This window comes from Drosophila guanche, unplaced genomic scaffold (assembly GCF_900245975.1).
Source record: "Drosophila guanche unplaced genomic scaffold, DGUA_6, whole genome shotgun sequence".
NCBI lineage: Eukaryota > Metazoa > Arthropoda > Insecta > Diptera > Drosophilidae > Drosophila > Drosophila guanche.
The window spans coordinates 1,403,594-1,428,525 of NW_022995744.1; the positions used below are offsets into that span (position 1 = coordinate 1,403,594).

Genomic DNA, 24,932 nt, shown 5'->3' on the forward strand with positions numbered 1-24,932 from the left:
TAAGCAAACAAAATGTCACATCACAAAAAGAGAGTATTTTAATTATGTTCTAGCGGGGATATAGATATTTCCTTGGGATGTTACATTTAGTGATAAGTGATATTTAGAGTAAACCATTAAGCATAATTAAAGCCACCGTATGCACTGTAGATATCTCAAAAGATTCCTTCTATGCAGCACTCGGATAGTTTCATTGGTCTCACCTTTCCAGGTATCAAACAGATACATCCACGTTTACCTATTCAAATATGCGCCTTACTGAACACTCAGATCCCCGTGTCGCGCGCTCTCAGTACTAGTCGCAGTTTTCTGGTTTCCATTTTAGTTCCCCTGCTCAGGTTTTTGTAATTAAGGAAAAGTTATCCAAGTCAGCAACAAACGACATGACAAACGAACATCCTCCATGTTTATTTGCTGTTCTGCACCCACCCCCCACCAGGCTGCCAGTTTTCTCCCGCTTTCAGATATCAAGCCATTTTCCTTCACCCAAACACACACACATTGTCATTTCAAAACAAATGTCAAGTCAGAGAGAGATAGAGAGGCACACTCTGCGAGTCAGGCAGAGTCATTGTCTCATCTCATCTAACGCGTTTAATGAAAAAGGTGTTGATTGTTGACAGTTGATGTGACACACTCCCCTTCCCACCCCTCCCCCACTCCCTTCTAGACCCTATGTAACCTCACCCGTCGCCGCATGGCAGTAAGTTTTCCCTTCAGAAATTTCCTGACACTTTTACCTGTTTGAGCCATTCTGAGCTCACAGCTTGAGACAGAAGTTTCGGGTGCAAAAATATTTGGTTTAGTTTTAGTTTCGCGAAAATTGAAATAAAATTTGTTTACTTATAAATGTAGTTGATAGTGAAAATGAAAAGCCCTAAGGTTTTCCCCGGGTTAGTATCTGTAAGTTGGCCAAAAGTTCGAGCTGTCAGAGCAAATTGGTTGGGGAATAAATACAATGCTGGGGTGCTGGAAGGAGAAAGCTGTTTCCCTGGTTGGCTTAAAGTTGTCTCAAGGAACTCTATGCTCAAACAAATTTAAATTAAATCAAATTAAATTTAAATGTGTATATTTTGCTGCTATTTTATTTTAAAAGTTTTTCCCCTACATATTTTGCATATTTGCTTTCCAAAATTTCCACTGAGAGGTGAATCAATTTTAGAAATTTCTTTACTCTACTCATTCCATTCAATTATTTGAGCACTTTATTCATTGAAAACTAAATTCCCAGAAATGTCACAGCTGAATCTAAATAAATGTGAAGTATTTCAAGTACAAAGTCAAACAATCATCTGCATACTTTTTCCTGTATTTTTTCACCCATCAACCACGTACATACAATATATACATATATACATACATACATACATACTGTACATACATTTTTTTTATCCTCATAAGCTTCAACTGCAATTTTCTAATGCTCTCTCTTGTCATGTATATTTTACTATTGCCATTTTCATTGACATATTTCTGTGGCATTGCAGTTTTTATCTACACACATACCACATATAGAGAGGGAGAGAGAAAGTTTATTAAAATCAACAAACAGCCATACAAACATAGCCCACATGTCATGGGGACTTTATTGAGATGTATTGAGTACAATTCGCAGGGGCGTCAAAAATATAAGCATGGGAAACTATAAGCTGGATAATGGCAACGGAGGAAGAAGCAAAATGAAAACCATTCCCATGTGCATTTGGCATATGGGAGCTGGGCCGGAAGATTTGCGGTTTTCCATGAAGGGAATTTAGGGACAAACTTAGGGTTGCTACTAGGGTATAGAGAATACGTAACTATTTCTGCACTGACACCAGAGATCGAATATTTGCAGTTGTGATAAAAATAAAAGTGAAATATTGTTTGATGATCCTTAAGTTTTTGATTTAGTCTCATAAAATGCAGAACTCTAGAAATAATTTCAGATGCAATGATTTTTATGTATTAGAATCAATGAGTAAATCAATAAAAAAAATAAACCTAAAAATAGTCAAATCAGTGGAAATGCTGCAGTTGACTAAATAACAGCGAATAAGGAAAAAGAAATGGGAAAGCATGGAGAAAATTTGCATGAACTCAGCTCCAGCTGAAAAATGCAAAATGTTCACCCTGGAAAAATAAATATACGACGAATGAGAATGTAAATGGGATGAACACTCGGAGAGAGCATAATCATAATCGTAAAAAGTAAGTAGAATGAGCCGGCAAATGAAAAACATCTCTCCCGTTCTTTCTCCTGTTTGGAAAAACAATTTTGAAATTTGCATAGAATTTGTTGTGGATGTTGTTGTTGTTCTTCTTCTGGATTGCACTGATATGCCCCGCCCTCGCATGGCGTGGGCAGGAACTGGCGCTGACAATGGGCGACAAATTATATGCAATGACAAAAATGTATCGCAGACACGAAGGGACATACGGAAAGGGGCGAGAGGGCGAGAAAAAACCAGAGACAGCATGCAAAAATATGTCGACATGTGAGAGACACTGTCCTCCACGGGGTGGCCCGCCCCTAGACTCTGCAGGGCTTGATGGATGTAGCACAACTTTATGACGTGTGTGTGTCACTCAGAGTCCCCGGAAGCTGAGAGCTGGGACCTGGGACCTTTCCCGCTTTGATAGATGTTCTTTTTTGGCCCTTGTCCCATCCTATAACTACCTCTACTCATCCCATCGTCCTTCCGAATGATTACTTGGAAATTACAAGCATTGGACCAGGTTCGGTCAGCATTATGGTTCCATTTTTGTTGCTTCTTATTTAAAGGAACTGTCATGAACCTGCTCCAGCTAAATTGATTTTTTAGTCCAACATATGCTCTTTTTTCAACATGATTGATATTAGCAAAAAAAGGTAACAAATATTATGGCATGGTTTGTGCAATGGGAAAATCCTTGACTAACAAATTGATTTCCATATACTCAAGCTAAGTGACAGACAAGAGAAAGAGAGGGATCGAGAGTGGAGGAAGGAAGAGAGAGTCCTTCGCAGGGTCTTTCACATGATGAATAGTTCCAGCGCTACCAGACGAGATAATTAGACAACAAAGTTGATTGATTTATCGTTATTGGATATGATTAAGCGAAACGATACGCAAGGGTAGTAGCATAAATATTGTTTAAGCGGTTTGAAATAAATGGATATTTTATGGTAAATGGTTTCCTCTGGAATTGAGTTGCCAGAACATTGAAGAAGTTGTGAAATATTCGAAGAATTTTTTTTACTTTGACCATAATTATTCCTTTATATTCGTTATTTCAAATAAAATTGCATCCAAAGCGAAATAATAATACTTTAATTTCCTCACACTTTTAATCCTCTGTAAGGCTTTAATCATTTTCTACCGTTCCCTTTCCGAATTCATCTTCTCTCTTCAGGCACACAACAGAGAGAATGAAACTCCAAGTATTACAATGCAAAAACTATTTCCAATATTAGTTTAGAGCTCATCCATGCTTGAGGCATTCATTCATTTCTCCGAGTCAAAGGAATGAGACACATTGAGGCATGTGAGGACATTCCGGAATATCAAAGCGCAAGTCTAATAATATTTGAAATTTACTTTTGTTCTCTGGTATTTGTCTTTCCATCTATGGATACATTCAGATACCAAGGCAAGCTACAGCTCCACCCCGTCCGCCATTCTGTTGTGCTCCTTCCCCTTCGCCATCAAGGTGGCATCCTCTTTACAAGGAGCGCCGCAGGGTGCTCTGAGAGGGATGTGCGAGGGTGGGGTGGCTTCTGCATATGTTTTGCCAAGTTTATTGAAAAATATGCACTGACAGGTAATATGTCAAAGCGTGGGATTTGCCAAAGTGCCAAACGACCTCGTCCTGCCATTCTAACCCTCGCTGTCCCCTCCCCGTCCCCCTTTATAATAGACTTGCTGGAGGAGCAGCAGGATTCAGTCGTTTCGCTTGGAAAAGATGTTTGCTTTGAGCTCTACTTAAAGAAAATATGGCAGCACTCAGCGAAGGATAACAAAGGTGGCAGCGAAATGAGAATGGAAATGGTCCAAGGGCCTTACGAGCAATTCTTTACGATTTAATATTTAACGATAAAATTGAATGAAAAACTTACTGTGAAGAGACAGCTCGCTACGCAAACCGCCGCCCAGGATCCCACCCAGTAGCGGAGAACTGTCCGCTCTCGCTCTGGAAAGAACATGGCGTGGCATGGGGCTCCGCAGTCGTGGAGATCCTGCAGAGAATTAAAGGAGAAACAAATGAGTAAATTGCTATAGGCGCAAAGGGAAGCCTACAAAAAGGGAAATTCATTTGCTGGCAGCGATTAATTAATAAGGCTTAATTAAATGTGGGCAAAATGGGATTGTGGGTTGTAATTAAAGGGGATTAAAGGAGGAGACTTATGGGAAACGAATATGAATGTGGTCTGTGGAGTGGGCTAATGTAATGAGGACAGAGGATATGTACACAGCTTAAAGGATGCATACATTAAGGATAAATGTAAAGATACATACATACATACATACATATGTATGTATATGTTTAACGAGAAGGGACATGTAAGACGTTTCTTACGCGTCACAACTTGTATACCTTAGTGGTTTTTTGTTCAAATTTTACATTTGAAATATTTTCTACATATCCTCCTCTAGAGCCGCACACTGCCTGAAGCAGAATGTGGGTGAGAGAATGTACAAAAAACAAAAAAAAAAGCTGCGGGACGGGGTGGGTTTAGCCACATCACGTTAATTTCTTCATTCTGGCTGTAATATTGATCCAAACTGATCAAAGATCAGTTGTGGAAGATTTTAGAACCTTGCGGGGCTAATTTTTGAAATGAACTAAAATGAATTTTACATCAGTGTGAGCATACAGCAGTCTGGAGGCAAAATTCGGCTAAGAGCTCTAGCTCTTATAGTCCCTGAGAACTATCCTATACTAACAAGACGGACAGACGGACAGACAAACATGGCTCTATCGACTCAGCTAGTAATGCTGATCAAGAATATATGTACATATATACTTTATGGGGTCGGAAATTTACATTTACATACATATGTACGTCCACTTCTCCCCACAAATAAAGTATACCCTATTTACTCTTCGGGTACCAGAGTACGAGTACCAGAAGTAACGATATATTGTGGCAAAGATTTTGAAAAATATTAGAAAAGATAAATTTGCCATCTACAGGGTAAAATCATAAGAGAACGTCAACAGGGAATACTATTGAAGCCGTCGGTTAAAATCTCATCGCAATAACTGCAGCTAATGAGGTTTGCCAGAAACAGGGGACCCGACTCAACCTTGAACTCAAAACAACTGAAGAAGAATCAACCCCCAAAAAATTGCATTACGAAGTGTGGCAACAATGCAAACGGACGAACAACAGCAAAAACGGCAGACGCCGCCCCAAGCCACGTTCTGTGGAAGTGAGCGGGACAGACAGAGTAAGAGAGAGTGAGCGAGAGACAGCGAGATAAGAGTGGAGTTCGTTCTGTTCTGACGCATTGTAAACCGCAGGAGATTTGAATTTTAGATAGCACACACACACACGCAGACAGGCAGGCTGGCGTCTGGCTAGCGAGCCCAATTGATGAGAGGAAGAGAGAGGCTAATCAAGAAGTAATCAAGACTGGAGATACCCTGCAAGGTCTGCTATTATGTATGCTAAGACCAAAGGCAAATCCAATTGACATAAACATATAATAATTAGTAACACGAGCAGAATGTTATTGAATCTGAACTTTTTGTACTTTTTCTATTCCATTTTTAGATATAAACTAGACGTTCCAACTCTGACTGACAGACACTGCAGGTCCTCACCCTGCCCATGCCCAAGACGCCCTTCCGGATGATACTGAGAGGAAACAGAGCAACAGAAGCCGTCGTCAGTCTCTCTGTCAAAGAGCAACCTCCACCAAAAGTGTTGTCTGCCCCAGTCTGCCGTATTGGTATTCGCACTCGTCCTAGGGCCTGCCTGGGTACTGGGCCTTATTTCAAATTCCCATTAAAAATTTCAGATACTCCCCCCCCCCCCCCCACCCCCTCAACGTCTATCCACTCATCGTTTTCGGCAATCATCGTTAGGTTAGCGACGCAAATTGCGTTTTTTCCTCCAAGGGAGAGAGCAAAAGGGACTGCAGGAGCCAATGGTAATGTTAAGCAAGGGCGGACGGAAGACACGGAGCCAGCTGAATGCTGGGGGAACAATATTTACGCATATTTGAGACGCATAAAGCAACAGATCCGCAACAATAACATGAAGCTGGCGAAGAGAAAGAGGGTGAAGCTGGGGCTGGGGCTGAGTACTCCTCTAAATTGCCCGCAGCTTTGTTTCTCCTTGGAGAAGCCCATGGAAGTAGCCGCATTTATCTGAAATTATCCTTCAAGCTTAAGCTTCCTACAGCCAAGTCAGCGTTGGAAATTTTAATTTTAACGAACCCATTTTGAGGGATTGGTATGGGCAAGACAAAGATATAGTGGGGAATAAGAGAACGGAAGAGACAATTGGGTAAATCCAACTAAGTAACCTTAAGGACTTCTCAACGGAGGGTATTAAATCGTCATCAGAATGGCATTTTGAATTTAACGATATTAACGTCTTAAAGTAGTGGAAGTGTTCCTTTAAAAACTAAATATGTATGGTTTGAGAAAGTGTACATACATACATACATAAATTAGGTTCAATAAAATAGTAGTGCCTTTCATCAATTTCATCATCACTTTCACAACTATTTTTGAGACCCTTCGTTACGTTTGCGTTTCATCTTCTTGTTTTTTATGACTCTAGTCGAATACCCATGAAATCTGCTGTTCAATAAAATAGAAGTGCTGGGTGCAAAAACATATTTAATCAAAGCAAATCCATTAAAAAAAGTCACCATCAGTAAGCTTAATTTATATGGTGAATATTTTCATGAAAGAAATTCTGAACATAGCGGTACTTTTGTTTCAAGTGCGTTGCAGAAATTATTGATCGGATTAGAAGGAGAACGAGAAGGGACGTGTGAGACGCTTCTTACGCGTCACAACTTGTATACCCGGCACTCAGTACAACATCTGCACCTCAGTGCTTATTTGTCAAATTTTACATATTTTCTTCATCTGTCATCTACATCAACAACACTACTCACACCAACACGCTCCTTTAGCTCGCCGCCCTTCCCTAGACCCACATACTGCAGACTCGCGGCAGAGGCAGAGGCAGCGCCCGCACACAAAAAAAAAAACATATATAAGCTGCGGGACGGAGTGGGTTGAAAGTCGTCAGAGGCGTCGGCACGGGAAGGGCAGAGGCAGAGGCCGAGTGAAGTAGAAGCAGAGTGTGAATGAGATAATGTAAAAAGAACCACAAAAGATACGGGACAGGGTGGGTTTAGCCACTGGAAATTAATTTCTTCATTCTGGCTATAATAATGAGCAATCGGATCCCAATTTGGTGATCTGATATAAATGGTCATTCCCAACGGAATGGCGTTTTTAGTTTTCTTTTATCTTCAAAACAGTAGGTTTGGGAGGTTTTCGCCCTTTTTGAAATACACTGGTTTCAGTGTGAGCATACAGCAGTTCGGAACCAAAATTTGGTGGCTATAGCTCTTATAGTCTCTGAGAACTAGCCTACAAACAATACGGACAGACGGACAGAAGGACAGACAGACATGGGTCTATCCACTCGGCTATTGATGCTGATCAAGAATATATATACTTTATGGGGCCGGAAACGCTTCCTTCTGTGCCTTACATACAACCGTTATTTACACAAATACAATATACACAATTACACAAAATACTCTATTTACTCTTCGAGTACCGGGTATAAAAATAAGAATAAGACTAAAAATCAAAGTCAGGTGGTATAATGGAATTGAAAATGATCTTGATTGTGTTCTTGGTATTATATTTAACCGTTTCAACTAAGACCCTGAAAAGTGATTTTTTATGCGAGAAACTTATTTTCGAAGATGGTCTCAAAATCAAAAGTTTTCAAAACATTTCTTTATCGCTCTGAAGGTGCTATGACAGTTCGTATACGTCTGATTAAACATTATTTTACTTATTAAAATACCAGAAAGCCACGCTACGGGTAAAGGGGTGCACGACTGAAGCTTCAAAACATTTCACAAAATTGTGTGGGCCGGAGTACTTTTTCATACATTAAATTCATATTCCAGCTGAAAAATACCTCTAAGAAGGATCTTTGAACAAGATAATGATCTGAAAGACCCAAAAATCTCAGTCCCAGGATCTAATTGTCATCGAAATCTTATCTGGGAATGTCAAATACATTATAATAACTGGAATTCCGATAACCAGAGCAAAGTGAGGGCAAGTGTTCCAAGAAATGTTAGCTAAAATCCAACATAATCAGCTCGTAATAATCACTATTATTTCATTGAACAGCAAATTTTATGTGTAAGTGTTAGAGTCGAGAAAAATAAGAAGAATGGTTTTTCTGGTTTCGAATGTGTACATTTCAGGTTTTCCAAAAAGCTATAACTTGATTAATTTTAATGACTGGAAATGTCTTTAAAATTGTTTTGAAATTGGGAAGCTTATCAATAATCTTATGTAGTACTTCTCTCAAGCATCGAGCGAGCCAATTCGTTGTGTAATTGTCCTTCACTGACACCCTATTATAAGTACATTCTATCTTTGGCTAGCTTCTCCCTCCTAACACCAACGTCCAATACATAATGAAACTGCTTTTGGTAATATCAACATATTTATCAGGAACGATTGCATTCACATAGCATCCACTCACCTCTTCTTAAAGAAAATGCCCCAAGAGCAACCATCGACAACAACAACTAGTTGCAACATTGAAGAAAACAAAAGGAGTCCAGAGACTGCAATGTTAGGCCTAAGACGGAGAAGAAGAAGTTGTTTGGTCTAGGGTCTGGGACTCGAGTCACAGTCTGGGGTCCCATTGTCTTGGGATTTTTATGAGGCATGTATAAATAATTGCGCCCAAAGGCCGCCGACATAAGTTTTCATGCCGGCCGCGTGAGAATTCGACCAGGAGCAGCAACAAAGGCCGGACAACCGACTAAAATGTCCCGAAACAGACTCATATCTCCACACTCCACACTTCTACACTCTGGATCCACTTTTCCCGCCTAGTATAAAGTGGCAATTCTACAAAAACAAAACAATACAAAAAATATTCTTTCAGCTCTTACATTTTTGGCTGGAGGCCACAAAAATAATGCAAAAAAAAATGGCAGACAATGACAATGGGCCAAAGAGAGGTAGGTGGAGCCGTAGAATCAGAGGGGGTGCTATGTAGGACAAGAATACGGGATGGGGGAGAGGAGAGGAGACCGTTGAGAAATAAACGAAGTTATGCCAACATTTAAGGAGTTTTTAATTTATTGCTGATACATTTTATGCCCAGCTCGAGTTATGAAAGACCAAAGGGAAAGACAGAAATAGGGGTAGAGTTGCAGAGGAGATGATAACTCTTCCAGCTGGCCTTCTCTAGCCCTGTTTGAGTTGGAGGCGTGTTGATGATGGTGAAGATGCTGAAAATTATTAAGAGGCAATACGTAGAAGGAACGAAAGAGCCAGTCATCCTGCAGGCTACAGTGGAATGAAATGTTGTTAAAATGCACAGAAAACTCGTTTTAGGAACGTGGAGTGATTTGATTATTGAAAAAGGATTACTTTGAATGGTAAAGAAAGGAGTTAAGGAAAGAACCCTATGGGATCCTGGACCTGAACCCAGCTTCCTATATAAAGACAGTGTTCAAATTAACCTTCCCCCTCTTTTACTTCCCGTTTCCAATCACTACATTGGACTGACACAGCATCTACGCTTATTCCACTGTCCGCCCAGGGAAAAAAACCTTATGCGAACACACTTTAATTTTAGCCTTCAGTTGCAGTCCGCATTCCCCTCATTCCTCCCTGTCTCTCTATTGACTGCTCAGACAACCCTCGGACAGCGTTAATGATGACTCCCTCCAGCATGTTGTGTGTATTTTTGGGGGTGTTGCTGACGTTGTTAAAGTCAAAATAGACAGAGAAACAGACAGCACCGAAAAGAGAACAGCAACACACAGACAGAGAGAGAGAGAGAGAGAGAGAGAGAGAGAGAGAATTCGATTGTCCTGAGGGTTGCTTTTAGCAAGAAGGAGCAGGCATAGCAGGCCGAATGAAAGACCCAAAGGACAAGCTGTAAACTGTTGTTGATGTTGCTGTTGTTTCTGTTCTCTCCTCTCTCTTTGCTGTTATTTCTCTTCGTACCTTCTTCTTAAAAGACAAACAAAGCAGAAGAGGCAAAAACCAGACAGACAGACAGTCAGACAGACACAGAAAAAACAACAATTTGAATTCAATCAGGATGCGACGAAAGCGACGCAACAGAGTACCAGGAAGGGCTAGCCGGTCCCCCATCGGGTCAACAGTTCAAATGGACACACAAAATAATAATAATAAAGGGAAAGGAGTCAAAGAGTCAAAAAGCACTTTTCACACATTTTCTTGCTGACCGCAACACAATGCTCAAAGTTCCTGGCCATAATTTATTAATATTATTGCTCTCTTTCAGCCTCTTTCTGGTACACACAAAAGCCCCCCGCAAATTACACATGTCGACACTTTATTAAAAGCCAACCAAACGCAGACAAAAAATGGTTTTAAAGATTTTGATTCGATATTGGGTGATTTCTTCTCCTCATATCCCTTTACTTTTGTTGTGTCCATTTTTTGCGGTCTGCCAAACTGAAACTGATCCCGGGGCCATAAAATGTCGACCCATCCATATGTTGGTTGGGTATTGGGTAGTGGAATGGATGATTGTGGACGGCAGACGGGCGCGGTTCAAGCGAAAGAGGAGCAGTGAAGGAGTGGGTCTGGGTACCCGAGGCCCAACAACATTTAGCGCGGTTTCCTTTTTCGGTTAACGCCCCCTTGGCCATGTCCATTGCGGGCTGGCAGTGTGTTTAACCCTTTCAGAGGCAACAAGAAACAGACAAAAAATGCTGTTAAGGTACTACACTTTACTACATGCAAATTATGCCTCCAGCGAGGGCACAAAAGAGAGACCAACAGGGGGACAGAAAGGAGAGTAGCCAGCCGCGCATCCTTCTTAGCCCTCTGACTCCCCATCCCAGGTCTCCACCCCTTGATTACAACCCATGTAATTTTAATGGATAATTATAATGAGCATCTGTTTTAAATTTTTACTCTTATATTTGGTTTTCCGTTCTCCATTCAGCCTCAAAAAGTGACACAGCACACGGTCCGCGCCCGGAAGCTGTGCGAGTTGTTGTCGGCTCATTGCTGGGTCTGGGGGCTGTCGGTGTTAAGACAGAAGACCGACCAATAACCCATTATGCATGCGAGGTGTTAAGCTGGGGGAATTTTTTCCAGGTGCCGTCGTCCCTATTAATATTGTATTTATAAAGGACCACAGGTGGTTCTTGTTGCCTCTCTGTGCCTTTCCCTTTTTTTTTAAGCTTGGCAATTAGTCATTGTAAATTGAGGCCATCGAAAGGGTTGTGGTTGTGCATATGAATTAGGGATGTGTTGTCCCAGTTGTTAGCCTGTATGTCCTCTTCCTTTTCTAATTTTTCATTCAAATTTTCAAATGCATTGCCTTTAATATTATCAAAGAAAAAGGGAAGGACGTAAGAGAAGACTTTTATATGATAATGCAAGTTATGACTAAACAAATCCTAGCCTCAGATCATATCATTATCCTTATCTATCATATGATTATAATTGTATCTATATATTTCGTCACAGATATGTCTAAAATGCTGACATTTTTATGCACGATTGATTCAACTCCCCCATATTATAGATCATCTACGATAAACAATCCAAGTCAAGTTCTTTCCCCTTGGTACGCCAAATCCCAGTTAATGTCAACTAAATGCTTGCAACTTAAAACCAACTTAAGCTCACAGGCAAACTTTTACGCATAAATACATACAAAAAGATATCAGACTCTACATATACTTACATAAGTATATGCACATTCTTTGGTTTGTAGTATGTATTATCAGCACATACATAACAAATATTTATCGGTCATGCTTGTCACGTACTCCCGAGTGGAGTAGAGTAGAAAGGGGCGCTGGGGAGAGCTGTGCTGTGGGAGGCCAACGTGACGCTAACACTCATTGACCAACTGACGGCCTCAAAGACACGTTAAACATGCTAACCTACTCGTATGTAGGAACAGGATACCCCGTCACAACATCATTCGGCATCAGGAGACATCAGCTCAAGTGCAAATTAAATAATTTGTTGGACAACATCTTGGTACTTGTTGCTAAAGATGCTTTAAACTCGTTATACAAAGAATACTCTGCATTTTTCTCCATTTCCCGAACCTTACACTTGACTTTTGGGATTTTTTTACAGTATCAACAAAATTCTCAAAAGCTGCCACAAGAACATGCCAAGTGGAACAGGCAGGTGCACGTCCCATTTCCCAATTTCCACTTTTCAACCGAACCTGCACCTGGATAACTTACGCTCTTTCTCTTGTGACATTGACATGCAGACAGCAGCAAACGCAGCAAATTTTCGGTTTGACATTTTGGCAGGAACAGCTTCAGTCGCTTCTTTCTAATTGCTGTCTAGCGGGCAATGAGTTCTGGGGGCGGGTACAGTGGAAGGAAGGTCTTTGCATGTTGCCTGGACACGCTTCAGTCTCTTTTAAGGCTCCCCTCAATGCACCATAATTTGACATATTAATTTTTAGTAGGCTGTCGTGTCTCCTGCATGACAACAACTAATGAGCACGGTTGGGGGAGATGGAGAAGTCGACCATTTACCGCCTCTCCTTCTCCACCCTTTCCACTCATAAACATTTTGCCCCATGATGCGCTGCCTCTTTGTATGTGCACCCAATTGCACTAGTCTCTCAGTTGGTGGCATTTTTTCCCTCTAGTTGGAGTTTTTTGGTCCCAGTTTTTCAACTTGTTCTCCTCCTCCTCCTTCTCCCTCTCCTCTTCGTCTTCTTCCGTATTATTTTATATACGTATAAGCGACTTCATTGGAGATTCTCTCTTGTTTCTGACTTCGTTTTTCTGGCTTTGGTGGGGCATAATTTAATAAATTTATGAAATTTAATAGAGAGGAACGTGTTTGCGTGGCCACAATTTTGCGGTGGGTCCTCTCTCTCCCTCTACTCTCCTCTCCGTTCACTGGATCTGAAATGTATATACCAACGAGTATATTTCCGTGGAGGGAGTGTGGGGCAAAGTGTGTTAAAGTAGGCGTGTCTGCCTGAATGGGAGGACCATTACTTATGTTATGTCCATAGAGGGTCTCAGCCAATTTGTCCATGAAATTGAGAAGAATGCGAGAGTTTTGTGAATATTTATTCAAAATGTTCGACGGCATCTTATCTGCGGTGCGAGCTTCTGTGTCTGCTTAGAAAAGACATGCAAAATTGAGAGAAGTGCCACCTATTCACAATCTGTCCCCTACCGTCTCGAATCGATAGCAAGGGACAGAAGTGTCGTTCCAGAAGGTGTCAAATGGGAACGTGAATGGGGTTCGTTGTTAATTTCCTAGTCTTTGGTTATCGTTAACCAAAAATCTTTTCCCGCTAATTGATTTCCATCTGTGACAAATTCCCTGCTTAGCCGACACTCAAAGATGACTGCATAGAGAGATTAATCCCACCCAAAAGTCGCATAATAAAGGTAAATAAATGCCCAATGAGCTTTGTCAGAATCAAACTACCAAAACGGTAATTCCGTTTCATGGAGTGTCTGTCGCCTAGGCGGACCGTAACAAGCAACGGTCCATTTGATGTGCCATTTCCACGTCCCCCACCTGATCAGAAGCGACTGTCTGCCCGTGTCCACTGTCCACTGGTTAAGCTACACGCAATAATAACGAAATCATGGAAAGAAGAGAAGGAGAGTAGGAAGAAGCCACAGAACAGAACAGAACAGAACACAAAATATTACAACAATTTGCATAAAGTCTGTTACTGTTACGATTTGGAGACGACGGCGGCGGCGACTGCTTTGGCGATTCCAACTGCGATGGCGTCTGTGGCATGCAAAATTCGAGATACAGATACATACATACTCCACAAGACCACGCGGCTAACGGCAAAAAGTGTGCGCCTGAAACACTCTTCGAGTACATACACGTACATAGGAGATGTTCGGGATGCCACAGATCGGGATCGGCATCGGGATCGGAATACTGGGATGCTGGGATGATGCCAGGCTGCGCGTACAGTTAGAAGAAGGCGTTCGTACAGCAGATAGCTGACGCAAAAGCCAACAGCCAAGCCGGTTTCCCTCGCTCCTGGACACTGTACCATAATAATTACAAGAACAAGAAGTTATGGCAGGTGGCAGGGACCATGTACCATGGACCATGAACCACGAACGAGCTACCAGAGACAGGGAACTGGGGTGCAGCCAGTCAGCCAGAAGGAAAAATGAACAACAGGCCAGGTTTGGCAGTCAGCCGCGTGCTATAATGCTGGAAATTATATATTATTTGAATAATAACGCATCAAATTACATCAACGAAATGTGCGCCAATGAAAGACCAGGCCGTGATTGATGTCTCTGGGGAAGGAGACAAATCCTCACTCACCTTGATTCATTTGAAAAGGGAGAGACTCGAAGAATGTGCTGAATGGTAAACAATTTGTTGGCATTCAAACTATCGATACAGTGTTTTTAGTCAACACATCAGAGGACATCTGGCAGCCTAGAATCTTGCCCTTTTTGATTGCCATTTCGCTTGAAATTTATTCAATTTCAGTACGTTTATCTCTTATTTGGTGTTGTTCTGTGATTGCTGATTGGTTAAAACAATCAATCTCCCCTCGTGAGCACCATTTTAAGGATAGATAAGTTTCAGTTATCATATCACGTACAAATTGCAAAAATGGTACGAGTACGAGTATTCCCTGACGTTCTAACATCGAACCCCTCTGACACTTGAAATGCCTACAGAACTGATGCTGGCAAAGCCACGCAGTGGCAACACATGTGAAGCACTTGTGCACATCATCCACATTTCCACCATCCAAAGCCACTGACATCGATCCCATCGATGGTGCTTCTGCTGCATAATCTATCCTCCTAACCCCTTCCGTACCCGTACCCTTACCCATAGCGGCTATGGCTATGGCTCTACATCCTCATTCTCTGCCCATTCCATTGCCGATAAACCGAAACCACTTGACGTTGGTTGGGCCAAGTCGAGTGCGCATTAACTAAAAGCCTCCACTCCAGTGGAGCTCTGAGAGGAGCGAGTGGATATCTACGGTGTGGTGGGCAACAAAAACAAATGCAAAAATGGAGGAGAAATAAAAACATTCACTGAAAACTATTTGCAACAATTTTTCACAGTCAGCTGCCATAATTTTTCACACAAAGCCCCGCAGATGAACATGGGGTCCAGTGCCGGAGTCGGATGGGAATCTTTTGCTTTTATTTTAACACTTTAAACGATGACGTTTAGATGGGGAGCAGGAGCAGCAGTCGAGGACTGTTCGCGATTCACCGACTGCATTTCCATTTCTCGGTACACTGGCCAACGCTTTGTAATCAACCATGGATAGCGGGAGACTGGGATTAGGACAGAGACTGGGACTGGGACTGGGACTGGGACTGGGACTGGGACTGGGATTGAGACTGGTACTGGTACTGGGACCGGGACCGGGACTGGCATTTGCTGCAGATGCCATGCTCAGTTACAGATACACCACAATTTATCTCACAGTTTGCAGTCTAAACAAAACCGACTGCTGGCCCTCTGCAAGTTTTTAGCTGCTCAGCGGCAGGCTCATCGGACTCATCTCCTGCCAGACCATTTGCCATGTCCGCATCCGCAGTGCCCTCCGCTGGCGCGTCCCCCTCTGTGGGGCCACGACAGCGATAAATGTTTCAACATTGCAAACACAAGCCTTCGAAGCTCCGGGAAATACTCGTATACAAATGATTTCGTATTTATTTCGGCCGTGTACCCACGATGATGACAGGCCAGCAGTCCAAAAGCACAACAGCATTCTCCAACGCGAATTTCAAGTGAGGTTACACTAATTATCCATGCGGGTTCAGAACAGGACCAGTTACGGACTTTGGTACTAATTAATGTACATATGACTATAATTAGGAGCCCATTCATGTCCTTTCTTTTGTTTTTATAAAATATTTTCCAGTATATATTTTGCAACTTTTAGACAAGAGCGCACTGTCGATACAATTTCTGTCCAACTCTTATTCAAAAGTTTCTACGAAAATAAAATGCAGACAGACACCCAAAGCTTCTGTGAAACGGACCTTACAGAATCTACCAATAGATCAACAGATCAGAAAAAACAGTGGAACCCACATCATCAACGATTTTGAATAAAAACTTTTGCATAAGAAAAAGCCTCACATTTTAAATGAATAACGTTTTTATATACATAGATATGTTTTTGAGGATGCTGTTTTGTTTTCGCTTTTGTGAGTTCTACTGGGATCAAGCTCAAACCACAGAACAAAAAAACATGACACACACAAACATCGCTCATTGATTTCGCGAATTCCTCAGTGACCCACGCCGCACCGCACCGCACTGACTGCCCATCGTCGGTCTTTCTTTTGTGGCTGCTGCTGATAAATGATTTCAATATTTATAAAAAAAATGAACAGAAACAGAAACTGCGGGGCATCAAATTGCGTCAAAAGCCTGTCAGTCTCATTAATTTCCACATCAACAACAAAAAAACAACAACAACAGCAGAAGCAACAGCAAAAAACAGGAAGAAATGGAAATAAAAAAGCATAAAAAGAGAGAAGACCGACGGCCGACGTCCGACTGACATTTAAATGCTTTGTCCGGCATGGCTGGATATTCAATTGCTGGAAAATGCTTTGCTCCCATGGCAAACTATCTGATAATGAAGGCCCAACCTGCTGTTGTGCTGTTCTGCTCGAGGGATCAGTGGAGGACTGGCCAGGACTGCACATAGCCCTCTCCGCGGACCCTGCGGGCTAGGAGGGAAGTGATTCAGCATTTGGCATTGAATTATTTGTGAGCGCAGCTTTCAGGCCACATTTATCAGTCATCAGTGTGCTGCGCGGCTTAAAGGTTTTTGCTTTTCAATAAGATAGAGTACCGATAGACGAGAGGAAAATGGAAAAGGGGTTGGGAAAGCCTCTTAGGCAGGGTTTCATGGGCAAAGCTTTAGTGGTCGAGCGCTGAAAAGTATTTTATACAATTGTGCAATATTCGAATTTGTCATTCGAATTGATTGTGATTAAATGAAGCTCATTTCGGCTCGTCCTGATGGGTGCACTTTTTGGCATCAGTCAGTCTTCACTCTCTCTCTCAATTCCCCCTTATAGGGAACTTCCTTTGCCGAGGACTCCCACTGCTAATCGCTATCCTTAGTCACCTCCAAATTGGCTCAAATTCAGGCCATTTCAGCATACATAGGCCGAAATCTTTAAGCCATTTGTCAACACAGAGGCTTGGGGGCATCCTTGGGGGATATGTGTGGGGAGGTGTGGGGCATGCAAAAATGCGTTCCAGAACGCACCTACAAAAAGGAGGCGAAGAATGGATGAATGGATGAACGGCTGCCTCGATGGTTGCCCCAAAAATGGCACTAAAAATACCGATATACCAGAACCCGTTCGTTGTAGCCTCCATGCCCCTCCCTCCTACGAACCGAACACTAACTCAGGCCGAAATCCCCCATTCATTCCCCGTAGAGCGACGACCACAGGAAAATTTATAGGCAATAGCTAAAAACAACATCGCTTCACTTGAGCGTGAACAGTGCCAGCCAAAACTACGACGACAAATAAAACAGAGAGACAGACAAAGACAGATAGAGAGTGAGTGGGAGAGAGAGAGAGAAAGAGAGAGAGGGAGAGGGAGAGGGAGAGAGTGGAACTTCAATTCGCTTCAGTTCAGTTTCAGAGTCGATGAGATTCGGGCTCTGCTCCCACATACAGTATCTGGATATAAAAGTCAATGGCTCGCATAACAAACGCACAGAGAGAGGGACAGAGAGAGAAATGGAGAGAGGGGAAAAAATGGAAGGCTGTTTGTTTTGTTGGATATTCCATTTCATGAAAAGCAAATTAAGCCATATCGCCCGAAAAAAGAATCCAGGAAAAATGAGAGGACAAAAGCTTATTTTTTCCGTTTTGCAAAATTTTTCGAAACTAGAATTCAGCCGCACCTGCAACAATGCGTAGGAGCAAAACCAGAAACGAACCGAAACGAAAGTCTCGACAAAGAATGAGCAAAATGTTTGTTTGAAACTTGTTGAAGCGAAGACAATCCCCAGCAGATCCAAAACCCCTGGCATACTTTTAAGGCCGGCCCGCCAAAGTTCCAGCCAATTTGGACTATTTTTGGGTTTTTGGTGGTTGCAAAAAAAAAAGAATAATAATATTGTTTGTGGGTGCAACTCTGACTGTTTCTTCTAGATAATGGAGACGGAAAGACAGTAAGTTAAGAGGACTCACAGGTAAGTGTCCGGGAAACTCGTTTATTAGGGGTTTAAGTCAGAAAGAGCGACACCCGTCTCCTCTTTAAATGATTGCGTATTTATGGTTGACTCTTTCGGACCCTCCACACCGCCTCAACCCAAATTGCTTCGGGCAAAAGTTTTTGAAAGTTTTGATGCTCAAGGCTGGGGACTGGCAGGGGGTTAGCAAAGGTTTTGGTTACTCACACTCATCCTAGAACAGAATGAAATTAATTTGGGAAGACCCGAATGCGCAACGTACCTGGAATAGAAAGAAGAAAGATTATTAGTTTTAATACGCGCAGATATAAAATTAAGAATTTACTATTGGAGCTTTTGAATATTCTAAGGCATTAATCATAAATTAAATATATTCAAGCTCTTAAGAGTTTTCTTCTAGCCATCGAATTGACGATTCACTCAAGACTGTAACATTTTATGAGGCAATGCACAATCATCTCTAGAGCTCTAGGCCACATCAATATTCTGTGCACCTTTGGGAAGGAATACAAGCACAAAAAAAATACATATAAAATAAAGACGGAGAATTCATGATTTCGTTTTGATGGCTCTTAATCAGCTTAAAAATTAGTAGCCATAAAAAGTAAATCTCCCTTTGCTGGGGCTCAGGCTCCCCTCCAGCTCCCATCTTGCACCTTGGATATTTCATCGGTGGCAAGATTATTATGCTTAATGATGTACAACATAAAAAATCCTTTTTTTACGATATGCAAACGCACTTTGATAATTTGCTTTAAATAATAAACAAGAGGAGAGTTCTCTCTCTCTTTCTCGTTCTTTTCCTGTCTCTCTTTCTCTGTGTGTGTGTGTCTCAGTGGCAGGATGCAGGCACCCATAAAAAGTTTGAGCGTGTCATAAAAAACACTTTAGGTAGGAGTGAGATGGAGATAGAGGTGGTGAACCGAGGTGGGAAAAAGCGAAAGAGGGAAAGTGCTGAGGAATAAGCCTCTAATGGGTTGCTGAAGAACACGTTGCCACTTTGCCTAACAAAGAGCTGGAGAGAGAGAGGGGAAAAATAATTTTCATGTAAATTGACACGTTTCATTACGAAGATAGATCTGCGGCATCCATATCCATCCAACCGTCTTCAGAGGGAGGTGCTCCCGCCAGGGGGGGAGGGGAGGGGAGTTGCGTGCTGAACCCGAACCCTGTGACAACTCCTCAGCAGCGCTGTGGATCGGGTGTATCACCATGGCACAGATTGTGGTCTAGGGCGAGCTGGCTGGCTGGGAAACACGATATGTATGATGTGTGGTAAATAAACTACCGAGCCACCAAAGGCAAGTCGCTTACCCATCCAGAAGGAGACAAGGCAGAGTAGCGTAAATTGTGCAGCTATCGAGGAGACGGTCAGCGCAATGTGCCTCAGAGTGCAACAATTGGCAAGTGTGAGGCCCTTCCAGACTTTCACACTTCCAGGCAGGAAGCAGCCCAGCATGCAAAGTTTCGAGTTTCCAAACAAGGAAGGACTCGATTCGATTCGCGATTGGGTGACCTTGGAATAAGGGTTAAATGGAGACAGGTCAAAATGTCCCCCTATTTAAAGAAACTAATTGTTTTCCTTTTTTCTGATATTTACTGATTATTTGAAAAGTAAAATTCTTTAAAGATCTTTAGAAATTCCCGGATCAAATCCATCACATTCACACAGTTTAAGAGACTTTGCAGTTGTGTTTTACGAACCCACCGACATCCTATACTTCCCCTATCCGATTACTTTCATTAGCATTTGGCCACAGAACCTCACCCTCTCCCAATCATTTGGCCAACAGCAATTGCGGTGAAGTACTCCAATTGCAGGCCTCGACTTCTGAGGCTTTCACTAAACCCCACACAATCCTTAATCGACAACCAGGTGCCGTAGCAATTTGGAGCAGTGTTGCACATGCATGCGGCCAGTATCACACATTCTTGTTGGATTGGCATTGGAGTAGCCTGAGAGAGCCTGAGTTTGAGTCAGAGTCTGTTCTCCGGCAACTGCTTTCTTCTTTTTCGTTTTCTTACCTATTTACAACAGCTTTAACCTAATTTTATTACCCAGAGGGGTGAGCTGTGTGCGGTGACTGTACCACTCACCACCAACTCAATTAAGCCACACAGCGGAGATAAAAACTCGAATGGGGACAACATTCAGATCCAGCCCCAGCCCCAGACCCATCGCCATCCCAGTCTCCGGCTACTGTTGCCTCCAATCTATGCATCTTCGCACTCCCATTTGGATCACAACCAGAGCCAGGGCCACTCATCGCCACCATGCATGTCAAGTGTCTCTGGCTGCCCCATACTCCTTCCATGCTCCACCTCTGTGGTACATAAAAATCCAATTTTCGTAATTAAAAAAAATAAAAGCCAGCAAGGGGGAAGCTACCGCCTTGGGGCCGCTCCATGACCACTCCCGAGTCCAGGTCCCAAGTCCAAGTCCGAGTCCGAGTCTCATCTCATTAGACCAATTCCTTTAGTGCCTTCCTCCCTTCGCCTCTTAACGGAGGCATAAGCACTCGAGAGCAGAAATATAAATAAATGCAGGAGGAACAAATCTGAGACTGGAAATTCAGTTTTCAAATCATTGAATGGGAAAAAGCGAAGAATGCTAAATAAATAAACAACAATAAAAAAGAGGGGAAAGGCGAACGGCAACGGCAAACGGCAAACGGCAGACCAAGATTGAAGTTTATTCTATTCTCCACTGGCCTGGTGCTCTGCAGCTCTCATCATGTGTATGAAACTCTTCAAACTGGCATATCATCGTTGGCGCTGGCAATGGCCAAGGGTCCGAGTGCCGAGAGTCGAGCGAAAGCAAATAATGTGCGGTAAGAGGCGGAGAAGGGCAGCAGCCAGAGAAATCATCATCATCATCATCGCAGTTGTCCGACAGTGTCCAGGCATCGTTAAAACGCTTAGCACGTTTTTAATTATGCCACGGAGTGGAGCCAAGCCGAGCCGAGCGGAGCGGAGTGCCACAGAGGATGCCCCTGCTGCCTGGGCCTTGGGTGCGCTTCATTTTTGGGGATTCGCTTCAAGTGGCAGACTGCGATTTCTACTTAACACAACTCTGGCTCTATTTTCTGGTCATTTTTCAAATGCAAATTGCAGTTAGGCTGAAGGAAAGCCGCCACTGAAACTGTGTATTTAAGTTGCGGAAAATGCGTTGGCAAGGGGAGACAAATGTTTTCCAGGGTAAGAGAAAGTTAGTTTAAGTCGAGTAATTACTTGGTGTTTTGGGTTCGAGTTTCTTTATATTTTTAAGATCGGGTAATGTGCTTAATCGTTCTTAATTTAATCGATAATCCCTTTTTTCCGCTGAAGAAATTCTCAGCCATTCTCTGCAAAATGTACAGCCCACCATATGATTTTTCATTATTTTGTGCAAAACTTTCTCAATACCCCTACATAAGAGGCATGGAAATTCGCTTTCGACAGCTTTTTAAACTAAACTTAAACAATCAGAAAATATTTTCTGGCCGAACAAAAGAAAAACTACAAGAGCAGTGCAGAAATAATTTAGAAAAGCACAAAAGCTGCTGCAGGATATGGAAACTGAATTCCTGGCAAACTAGTTGGCCTGCCCTGGCCTGAATATCTCCCACAAAAGTCCTGGGGCACGAAACTGAGCAACAACAAAATGTCTGTGAAAATAAACGAAACATAAAACAAAAGTTTAGATAGATTGAAAACCAAAAATGGTAAGGTTTGTTTTTTGGGTCAATTATTGAGTTGGCTTAGAATTTGCAATTGGCGGAGCGTTCAACATGTGGCAGACTGGGTTGGGGTTTGCTGCTGTTGCCCGTTGCCTGTTGCCTTCTTGGCTTTAGTTTTGGCTTCGGTTTTGGCTCAAACTGCCCGACGGCAGTTTTCACAGTTTGTCAAGAGAGAGGGAGAGAGCTACAGCAAGTGAGGAAAATGGCCAAGAAAATCTGCAGCTAAATTCGCTTTTTCTACTCACTTCTACTCGCCTCATGCTGTGGCATCAGTCAAACGTCCAACTGCCGCCACTGTGGGTGCATCTCTTAGCCCTGTCTTTTTCTTGTTTGACTTGTTTTCTCGTTGTCTGGCTTCAAAATGCACGTCTATTGACAGTAACCATAATTTGTTTGTCTAGCATGGCAGAGGCAGTGGCAGTGGGGCAGAGGGGATCGGACCACGCAAAAGTGCCCAAGTGGCAGTGGAGTGGCAATTGCCTCAGAGGCCTCCGCTTGCTCCTCCTCCTCTCAACCACTCCACAGCTGATGGCTTAAACATTAGTTGTTGCTGCTTCCAGTTACCGTACTTTGTTGTGCCGTGTGTTTGGGGCCACAAAAACTGATGACAGTTATAAATGATGGGGTTGGTTTTTCGGTGGAGCTCTTACAGCCACTGCCTCACTTCCCCGAGGAAGTGACCAACAGGGGAGTGGATGTGGACCAGCGTCGTCCCAAGTGAGTGCTTAAGTGTACATAATCTTGGTGCCAAGTCTTCTCTTTACCGGAGAGGAAAAAGTGTAGCTTTAAAAAGGAATTTAATGCACTGAAAGGTTAATTGTTGCTACGCGTTGCACCAAACGGTTTCCTTCTAAATGTAACCAATGAAACTGTACCAACAATCGTCCAGACTCTGCGTTGATCTAAATATGGTTAAGGACGACCAGAAATAATGCAGTTTACTATAAAATGTTCATATGGTCCACATAGGAAGAGCAAACTCAAATTAAAAGTGTACTCCAAAACCAAGAAACATATTTAAAATGTGAGAAGTGATGAAGATGAAATATGTAGAAAAAATGTAAAGTGTAAACTTTGAACTTTGAAATGTACTACTGAGTACCGGGTGTACAAATTGTGACGCGTAAGAATCGTCTCACACGTTCCCTCTTCGCTTTATTTTATAGAAACATAAACTATACATTAATTACATACACCAAGAGAAAAATTGCATGGAAAAAATTTTCTTTTCAAATAAATATTCTATTTTTATATACATGTATGATTAATAGAAATCAAGTGAATTTAAATAGAATAGTGATCTATTTTCCCTCTAGGTGCATACATAATGGCATAAGTATTTAAGTCTCAGCGTAACTAAATATTCCGGGGCTCAGAGCTATTTTCTCTGGGTATACAGATTACAAGAACCAAACAACAAAATGAATCGAACTTCCGTACTTTTCACTAAAGAAACGCTTTCAGAGTGAGCGAATGGTTCATTTTGATCCTGTCAATACGATATATGTAAGTATCAGTCGAAAATGCTTGATTTTATAAGCTTTATGTAGATTTGAATACTCTCCGTTAATTCTATGAGAGTAGTAACCATTTTTTATTATCAATAAAACTGCCAGAGCCACATACAAAACGGGAAAAACATAATAACGAATCGTTGAGAGCCATTAGGGAGGCCATTTGAATTTAATTTAACTTCAATTTAATTCGGGTAGCGACCATATTTTGTATCGGTTTGGCATTATAACGGCACATAAATGCGCTAGTAAGTAACGGTTCAAGTTGTAAAAGCCAAAATCATGGCATTTAACCCGTATTAGCCATGGCAAATTGATTTGGTGGCCATTTTTAGACAACGCCCAGTCCGCGCTCGCCCCTTTCTGTCATGCCAACACCGTAAAAACTAGAGAGACGCATTAAATATTTAGAGTTTATCGTTTTCATCGCCGCTATGGCCCCTGCAACGAACAAATTTCCTTTCAAGATAAAGTCATAGTGGCAGAAATGGCCATAAATTACGCACTCGAAGCACTCACCGGAGCGCTGGCTAAGAGTTACACTTATAGGCCAGATAAATGTGGACATCGGATCGATCGGCCGATAGGCTCTAGATACCTATCGACCGGGGGTCTGCCACTGCGTCTTAGGCTGGGTCTTTCACTCTATAAATAACATAATCACTGCAACGCATATTGCAAATCAAAGCCAGGCTATCGCAACTATTTAATCGCCAACTTTAATTGTAAATCTTTGACAACAAAAAGTGGCACAGCACAGACCCCAGCCCCCAAAGTAGGGGGCTATTAACGGCTCCGTTTGGTGCGGCGGCTCGGCATTAAAATAATGCTCTGGTAATAGTTCGATGGCCATAGGCGTTATGCCAGCCTGCCATATAGGGATTTCGGCTCCCTGACATGGTCAGCAATTTTCACTTGATGCATTGACAGCTGGCCAACGCAACAGCCAAGGCAACAGCTCTACAGAGGGGCCTGCAGACCATAAAAATGTATACATATGTATGTACACATCAGTATGTAAGAGTGTGTATGTCCAGAATGTTGCAGCACACACCTGAACGGACGAGGGCAAAGTAACACGAGATTCTGCTTCATTGTTTGTTAACCTGCAGAAGGAGCTTGGTCCTAGAAAACTGAAGGTTTTCTAGAGGGTATGGCATTCGCAGCTGGGGTATATTGACACTTCTGTCTCTCAAATAAAGTTCCAGAAGTTTATATATGTACGTACGGTGTAGACAAAAGAAACTAAAGATTCTCTTCTTACAG

At 42.3% G+C, this 24,932-nt stretch overlaps 1 protein-coding gene across 1 annotated transcript in view; it reads right to left on the reverse strand.

The window, feature by feature from the left end:
- The window catches only part of LOC117579449 (frizzled), a 95,213-nt gene that overhangs the window by 59,614 nt on the left and 10,667 nt on the right, over positions 1-24,932 (reverse strand). Inside the window, exon 2 of the mRNA XM_034265338.1 lies at positions 4,079-4,198. Within this exon, the coding sequence (XP_034121229.1) occupies positions 4,079-4,198 (120 nt within the window). The remainder of the gene's footprint in view (positions 1-4,078; positions 4,199-24,932) is intronic.